This window comes from Fukomys damarensis, unplaced genomic scaffold (assembly GCF_012274545.1).
Source record: "Fukomys damarensis isolate Sample0158 unplaced genomic scaffold, DMR_v1.0_HiC HiC_scaffold_31, whole genome shotgun sequence".
NCBI classification, from domain to species: domain Eukaryota; kingdom Metazoa; phylum Chordata; class Mammalia; order Rodentia; family Bathyergidae; genus Fukomys; species Fukomys damarensis.
The window spans coordinates 6,846,104-6,855,252 of NW_022900943.1; the positions used below are offsets into that span (position 1 = coordinate 6,846,104).

The following is a 9,149-nucleotide window of genomic DNA, read 5'->3' on the forward strand; positions in this document are numbered from 1 at the left end:
AATGTGTATGCATGCAGTAGAATGATAATCGGTCTTTAACGGAGGAGATCCTGCCATTTCTGATGTGGTTGAACTTGGAGGACTTCATATGCAGAGAGATAACTAGGTATAGGAAGAAGAATATATATACGTATGAACTTTAAAAAGGACAAACTCATAGAAGCAGTTAAGAATAGTTGCTAGAAATCATGGAGGAGAAGAAGGAGGTATTAAAGGCTCTCAAATGTCCTTACCAAAATAAGAGTTAATAAATAAGTCCTAGCACAACGTACTGCCAATAGTTAACAAGACTATAATACAGAATTGCAATGAATAATTTTAATGCATAATTTAAAACTTCTTATGAAATTAGATCTAAATGAAGAGAGAGGGGGAACTGCTAGATTATATTTCTCTAGATGGACATATTTACGTATAGGTTGTGGTGATCAGTTCATGACAATATGTTTGTTTCCAAAGTAATCACATCATATATATTAAATATATTGAATGTCAGCCATACTTCAATATAGTGGGTTTTAAAATCTCACTTCCAAACTAGAGGTACATTGCGTGTTCTTCTCTGTGCCTACATCCCTGCCTTGCTAACTCTTCCAGCAGTTTGAAAAATCCTTTAGAATCCAGCTTGCCATTTCTTCAAGTAATTTTTTATAATCTATAATCTGTAATCTTACCTTATCAGATTGCCTTGTTAGATCTTTTAAAAGGCATCCTGTGAGCCCTGTGTGGTGGCACACCCCTATAATCCCAGCACTCGGGAGGCTGAGGCAGGAGGATCGCTGTAAATTCGAGACCAGCCTGGGCTACATAATGAGTTCCAGATTAGTCTCAACTACATAGTGAGACCCTGTCTCAAAAAAACAAAAATAAAAAATAAAAATAAAAATAAAATAAAAAGCATCCTGTGTGTTTCATTCAGGCTGCTGTAATTAAATATCTGTACCACTTTCTTATTTGTTGGGACTTCACTCATGCCACGATCCAGAATTCATTTTCTCGCCGTCCTTTCCTGTTAGAATTCTGATTTTATCCGAGACAGTAACCAGCCTGGCAGCCAGAGTGTCAGCCAACCAAGTTCCTCAACTTTCTTGATTGCTCTGCCATATGGTAAACTTTTGAAGAGATAATAATGAAAAAGTTAGGGAAGATGCCATTTCTGAAAAGAAGGGACATTTCTGCATGGAATGGATATAAAGTTTAAAGATGCATCAGCTATGTTTTCAGTCCTGCCATAAATAAAACAGCAAAAAGCTACATACTGAAGGTGGTGGAAAGAAGATACAAAGAACTTGAGCCTCTGAAGGCATCATTTCTTTGCCTTACCTACATTTTACTCCTTATTCCTGAAACCTTGTACCGGGTAATACTGGCTTCTTAATAGATACTGGTACGTGTTAGGCTGTTCGGTTAGATACTAAGGTCTGGAGGTCAGTAGCAGTAGGGAAGATATTTATTCCTGCATCCTTACGTCAGGTTTTCTTAACTTCAGTACCATCAACATTTTGGCTGGACCAATTTTAAACCTCGGAGTTGTCCTGTGCATTTTGGGACGCTTAGTTACATTTCCTCCCTCTCCCCACTAGATGGCAGTAATAGCACCAGTACCTGCTGTAATGGACCAAAGTGCGCTCTCACCTGGCCACAGGTGCACTGGAGGCAGAAATCTCCTCAGCTGATGAGTTCAGCGTTTAGGACATAACAGTCGATAGATGCTGACTGTGTATTACACAATTACTGATGGATGTGAGAGCTGAGGGAAATGGTAGCACTGAAAGATGTTAGGCTAGTAATTGTATCACTTAACATTTGAAGGTAGACGTTCCAGTTTGTCAGTGTGACCCTCGCCATGTGGCACAAATCCCTCTGATGTGGCTTGGACAACACAGATCTCTGTTTATGTATCAGTGAAGCTCGATGTGTGAATATTTTCCTCCTCTGCCAGTTGAGTACTGCTTTCCCCGACGTAGCATCGCAATGAGAATCAAGACTTGTCATGTAGAGGTACAAGATCTCAACAATGAATGTAACTGTACTGTATCCCTAAAATGTACCAATAAACTCAATTCAAGCTGAAAAAAATAAAAATAAAAGGAGGAAAAATGTTGGCTTTTATTAAACTTGAAATCCACTACAATCTGATTATTTCATAAAGTATCCTGCTAGTGCTCGTCTCCCTTTGTCCTTTAAATCTTGCAGTCACAGTTTTGAACTAGCATATTTTGCACCGTTCCTTATCATATTTTGTTTCTTTATCAGGCTCTGTTCTTGCCATACCAATATTTTAAATCCCTTTTTTCCCCATTTCTTATTACCCCTCTGCCCACCTGGATACCGTATTTGTTTGTTGATGCAAATTTGAACCAGGGTGTAGAAAAGGGCCAAAATGTGTAGCTTTACTTGATATTCATGAGCTGAGCCCAGAATAAATATCTTACAATCAAATCTTGGAAGACTTAAATTACAAAGCCCAAGTTTCTTTTTCCCTTGTATTCATTATTTTTTAGTTTCAAGAAACTGTAATTTGGCATTACCTCTGAAATATGTTTCTAGGAACAAAGGCGGGATGGAACTGGGGACCACGGATTTAACAGCTGTTTATTCTTGCTTGTATGGGAGTGTTGGGCATTTCATCCCACACCATTTATGCTCTAAAAGTAAGCACGGGTGGTAGAATTAAAGTGGGCACTTGAGCAAGGGGAAAGAATGGATTTGAAGAGTGGTGTCAAATTTGTTTTCCAGGGAGGGCATATCAGTCTCACCGTTGGAACCGGAGGGCAGAGAAGAGAGCAAAAATCAACAAGATACCGAATGTGTACTATTTGGCATGAATAATATGACACATTGTAGGGATGGTAGGATCTTGTCAATCTGCACAATAAATAAGAGTTCATGAAAGTGGGGCGAATAAGACGATGCAGCTGTGTTTATAAGGTACTGTGGCGAGCTTTCTTACAGTTAGGATTAGTTAAAATTCATGTTCATATCGGGCCAGGCCTTCTTTCTCTCTCCCATGAACTGCTCCATAGTAACACGCGAAATTTAGGCAGCACAGGAAATTCTAAAGGAAACATTGAAGAATTGGAATGTCGCCTTAATCTTTGAAGTGATATAATTACTTTTCCTCATCAACCTTAGTTATAAATATCTCTACCACTGGTATCTTCAAAAAATACATTTTTATTTACAGCTTTACTCCGTTCCCTTTTTTCCACCGAATGGATTCCAAACTTTTTAGGATTGCATATGGGACATTCCGGTTTTATCCCCAATTTAATCTCTCCACTCTCCTCCATGACAGCTACGTTCTAACCACACTAACCTACTTTATATTTTTGAACGTTCCCTGCTCTTTCAAACTTCTGTGCCTTCGCTCATGCTGTCGCTTCTGAGCGGAATGCCCTTCTCCACTTTTATATTTGGTAAACCCATTGGCATTCCGTGAAGCACAAGTGTAACATGACCTTCTCAGTTTTACAGTCCTGACTTTCTCCTCCGAAATCCACAGTGTCTTGAACGGTCGCTGTAACTTAGTATAGGCCTAATAAATATGTCTGAAATAAGTTCAGTAAATGTCCAAAACATTTGAAGGAGGGGTGTTTAGTTTCACTGATGTTTCATATAAGAACTACATTACACCATAATTTCTCTGAAATGATATGAATATTTACTTTAATACGTTGAAATGTATTTAAGGAAACCAACTGAAAAATTCTACGTGGAAATTTAAAACAATCTCACTTTTATGTGATACTCTTTAATTTTTTTTTTTTGTTTATCTTGTGTACATAGCCTTAAAAAAACAGTAACCAAGCAGGAGTAATCTGCTTTCTGGATAGTGAGTTGGGAACATCAAATTAGTCATTTTCTATAGGGTATGATTACTATAGTTACTTCTTCCCATTATGATTTTAATTGTAATATTTGTTCATTTTTGTACAGCAGACATACTGCCTTTAGGAAACTGCCTCATACGCAAGATCAAAAGCAGAAAAAACTGTGGTATCAAATCATAGGAAAAACAGCATCCTTGCAGAACCGGATCAAGACAGGGACAAACAAAATAATATTTTAATATTTTATTTTGCATATGCCCACAGGGCCTCGTAAATGTTAAGAGAGTGTTGTTTAAATGAAGCACAGTGAGTAGGATGTTATCTCTCTGTAGCACATCCCTGAGCTCGTCCCCCACTTGTGTGCTCTCTTGGGGAACCCCTAAGTTGGTGGAAGAGGAGTGAGGCAGAGAGATGTGTGAACCAGGGCTGAAAGGCATGAAGTTCCATCTTCAGTGAATTCATGCCGAGGGAGCACAGTGGCAAACAGACAACACCCGCTGCTTCTCAGCGAAGTGAAGGTTTCACTTCTTCACCGTGTGGCAGAGACTGTGACTTAGCGGTGGGCTTGAGCTCGAGGTAAAGATCACGTGCGGAAACTCAAATGAGAGCACCGATTTGAAAACGCCCATTAAGATCCCATTTATTTATCATTTCATATAATGTATTTTAATAAAGGCCGCTGCTTTCATATATGTTGACCCATATCAATAATGAAATTGCGTTTACATTTTAAAAGCATAGAAGTGCTTAGTTGTGCAGTTTAGAAAGACTGCTATCAAACTTTGTTTTCCTTTCCCAGCAACAAAGCACAGCAGTTTATTTACACGGTGTAGTCAACCTTTAAACTATGCCAGAGATCACCACCCTAGCTTTTAAATGCCATGGGGTTTGGTGCAACTGAACATTTTAAATAGAGCTGATAATTAGGAACCATGCAGAAGAGTCTGAAGTACTCTTCTCAGTTCTGAAAAGCAGTGCTTTAATGACCACGTATGCTTGTATAAGAAAGGAGCACAGAAAAAGAAAACATAGTGAGCAACTCATGCTGCTCATTTTTAACCAAGCTGTTTCCTGACAGCGCTGTGCAAAGGGGTGGAGGGCACGTCATCAGACCATGGGCTGAGTAGCGTTCTGGGCTTTTTCGTATCCTCCGTCATAAGGCTGATACTGGTCAATGAGGAGAGGCTGGTTGGCTTCGTCCATTTTGCTTCTGGCACGAATCAGATAAGAAGTGCCAAGAAAAATGAGTCCGACCAATCCTAGGGCAGCAACCACTGCTATGGTAACAATCTCAGAGATACTAAAGTTCTGGCCTGGTTGAAAGAGAAAATGACAGTAAATAAAATAAATATTTAAATAGCTATTACCAAAAATTAGACACCTCAATTTTAGGTAGTCTTCTACATTCTTTAACAGACATACTCAGGCTTAATTTTTACTGGCCATCTTTTGTAATACAGTTACAGACAAGGCAGTCATCTTCAAGGTGCTAATTTGTTTTCTACAAGTGTGTGGTATGGGCACAGTTAATCTTACTTCCACGTTAAAGGCAAAAAAAAAAAAAAAAAAAAAGGATGGCTTGGTGTGAGTTTCTTGTCCCGTGTGATTTGCTAGGTGAGAACTGGTTGATTTTGGAGGTCAAATTTTTCAAAATCTAAATCCTGGGCTCTTTCAATAACTCTACTGCCCTTGTCTTTTGAGAAAGAGATAGAAAACTGAGTGAGAACATTGTGAATTTCAAAATCTCAGTCACAGTAGCTTAAAATACACAAATCCCTCTTCTTTTATAAAGAGACAGAGGCAAGAATTCATGATTTTACAGGACTTGAAATCTTAGACAATTAACCTCTCTAAGGCTTGGTTTTCGCATTTGCAAAACGAGACATAATACTTCAAAGGAGTTGTGAGGAGTGTAGGACACACTAGCACATAATCAGCTCAACGTCTGGTCAGAATGTGCTCTCAGTAGATGTCAAATCCCCTCTCTCTACTCCCAAATTAATGTCCCGATGCAAAGCTTCAAAACCCAAACAGCAAAGGTAAACCCCGGAATACTGTGATGATTTGACTTTAAAGATGACAGGTTTGCTTCGGAATGCACTGCAGTAAAAGTGCATTTCCAACACTCACTTGGCCATTGAACTTCGTACGTGTACCCGAGGTTGTCTGCAGCGGTGACGAACATTTCTGTGCTGGTGACTGGGGGCCAGAACGGCACCATGTTGAATTGTCTGTTGTGGCCAATGGGGGCATTCTCCAGTGGGAATGTGGAGATATCTAGAATATCCCAGAGATAGCTCGTTAGAAGACACAAAGTTAACATTAGTGTCATTATTATGTTCTGAAGGTGTCCAATATTTGAGGAAAACCTGCAAAACATGTTCTTTGTGTTTTACGCTGAACAAAAGCTCGAAGAAAGCTTTCCTCTAGCAGAACAGAGAATTACATATACAGTACAAATGTTTTGAATGCAGCGTCAACATGCACTTAATTAAAAGAAGACACAAAACAGAGGAAGTTTAGCATTTATTGTCATGTTATCGATTGTTTTATTTTAAATTGTGAAAAATAATTTGAATGAAATTTGTTAAACTTATTTTGCAAAGCCAGAGAAAAGATAGACCTGCAGTACGTTGTAGCACAATCAGTACTTTAAATTTGAGTGGTGGTGTATCTATTGGAGGAGGCCTTTGGCTCTCAGAAATTCTGTTTAATATTTTTCATCTTTTTCTATTTCCTTTCAGAGAAATCAATATGAATATTATTACAACAGTTTTACTCTTAGAAAAATATACTTAAGAATTTGGATAAAGTTCTTGCAATCCAATGAACTTCTTGTCTTCTCTTCTCTGTGTACTTAGATATGAAGCCATTTAAATAAGAGACACAGGGCCGGGGATTTAGCTCAGTGGTTGCACTGCCTGCCTCACAAGTGCAAGGACCTGAGTTCGATCCCTGGTACCAAAATAAATAAATAACTAAGTAAATAAATAAATACGAGACATCTACATTATTAGTGTGTTTCTGTCATTAGATATAAAAGGAATGGTAGTTTCGTTGTGGCAAAGAGTTATTTCTCTTATTTGTTCTATAATTAAATATACAATTAAATGCCAAATGGAATGTCGCAAAACCAAAGCAGGAAGTTGGCTTGTGCAGGAGATGTGAGAGGCCAGGCAGGCATCAGCTCTTCTGTTTGCCAGAGGCCTACGACCTGAAATGTTACTGTGGTCCTATGAATCACAGAAGATGCTTTAGCATGAGGCTGAAGAAAATTGACAGCAGAAGTGGCATAATATTTATATAATATTTGTTTATAACATTTATTTATGAAAAATTATTACTGGTCTAGTCATGAGCCACGGCACTGAACAAAACAGGCAAAATTCCTGCATTCAGGCAACTCTCATTCCAGTTGGTATTAGTTGTTATTTGCTAAAATTACTTCTTATGGCTAACACTTTAGATACATTTTTAAACTTGCCATTTTCCTTCATCTTTCTTGCCTTGTCCAACCTCAAACCAATTTAACTCCAGTTGTTTGATAACATGAAGTTCACTAAACTAAGTGGAGGAATAATAGCAATAGGATTTTCATTTTATTTCCCTATACAAGACTCTTCAAAAGCTCCCTTTCTCTCTTAAAATGAAACCCAATGACCTTGAGTCTGCTCTATTTTCCTTCTGACTTTGTCTACAAAGACTCTTTACCATCTAACATAGTATACAGTTATTTACCTTTGTTTATTTTGAATTCTACCAACAGGTAGGGAATTTCCAGGAAGAAAAACATTTTTTTTTTCCCTTGGAGGTTTGCATGGTACTTCTGGAAACTGAAATCCAGCCCAGAATTAGCAGGTGTTTGAGTAACATTTGTGAAAGCATTTGTGAGTGTGAGTGTGAGTACTTCATCTCTCTCACAGCTTGACAGGTACAGCAGTCATCATTCTAGGAAATGTAAAAAGTGCTTCTTCAGAAAATGCAGGAAACTTGTGTGCTGCTGGGTTTAAAACTTACCTCAGTTGTCAGTTGAGAAAGCGGGGAGTTAGATTACCTGCTACACAGACCCACGATGTTAATGAGTAGGATTTAGGGTCGTTGTAGGCAGAGTTCTGGGGCTTTGCAGAGTGCTGCATCTAATATGTCTAATATGAGAACTCCAATGCATACTACTCCACGGACAGAGGTAATTTCCTTTAACTATGAAATGCAATTCTCACTCCTTTGTGACTCTGATAATTAATTCCATAATTATGCTGTTTTCAATTCGTGCATGTGGATTCTACAGATTAACAGAGCTTTGGGGCATGCTCATCCCGAACTGCGATCATTTCTCTCTATTCCCCCATCCTGCCTGTCCTTCTAGTTACATATGTTTTGTGGGGATTGCAATGTGTTTAATGAATGTTTATTACTTATGTCCTTTTTATTCATTAAATTTACTGCTACATTTTAGGCACACAGTATGATCACATTCATGATTGGGAATTTGTACCTTTACATGATGTACCTTGGTTCTTATTTTTTCCTCCATCTTACAAAAGCTTTGTTTTCATTTTTCCTTCTCGTCGCATTTTTTTCCTCCTTTCCTTTACCCCTCATTCCCCCTGATTCCCCTTTCCCTTTGAACATTTTCTTCCTATTTCACAGTATCTATCATAAATTTTGGTCTTCGTTTATACTTTTAGTTTCTCGCATGACAGAAACAATGTGGTATTTACACATGTGTGTCTTATGTATTTCACTTTAGAGTATGGTCTTAAGGTGCTTCCATTTAGCTATAAATGTCTCTAGTTAATCCTTCCTTATGGCCAAGTAGTACTGTATTTTATTAAAAAAAGAAATCCACATCTTCTTTATTCAGTCACTAGTTGATGGGCACCTGGGCTGTTTCCAAGCTTAAGCTGTTATAAACTGAGCTGCTATAAACATGGGTGTGCATATATCGCTCTGGAATGATGCTTTTATTTCTTTCAAGATCATACCCAGCCAGGGAATATCTGGGTCAAATGGGACTTCTACTCCTAGTTTTTGAGGAATCTCCACACTAATTTCCATGATGGTTGCACCAGTCTACACTCCCATTAGCATTGGAGAAGGGTTCCTTTTGCCCCACAGCCTGGCTAGTGTTTGTTTTTGGTGTGTAGAATGTATTTTAATAATTCTATGATTTTTGAATTGTCTTTAATATCTATAAAGTAATACATTTCAAAAAATGAACTTGGGCCGGGGATTAAGCTCAGCAGTTCGGTGGCCTGCCTTGCAAGCCCAAGGACCTGAGTTCAATCCCCAGTACCAAAAAAAAAAAAAAAAAAA

The 9,149-nt window shown here is 38.3% G+C and overlaps 1 protein-coding gene across 1 annotated transcript in view; it reads right to left on the reverse strand.

Moving 5' to 3' along the window:
- Positions 1 to 4,126: 4,126 nt before the first annotated feature.
- The window catches only part of Tyrp1 (tyrosinase related protein 1), a gene marked incomplete at its 5' end in the record, with an annotated part of 16,860 nt that continues 11,837 nt past the window's right edge, over positions 4,127 to 9,149 (reverse strand). The window contains 2 exons of the mRNA XM_010631004.2: positions 4,127 to 5,146; positions 5,964 to 6,110. Of these exons, the coding sequence (XP_010629306.1) occupies positions 4,941 to 5,146; positions 5,964 to 6,110 (353 nt within the window). The remainder of the gene's footprint in view (positions 5,147 to 5,963; positions 6,111 to 9,149) is intronic.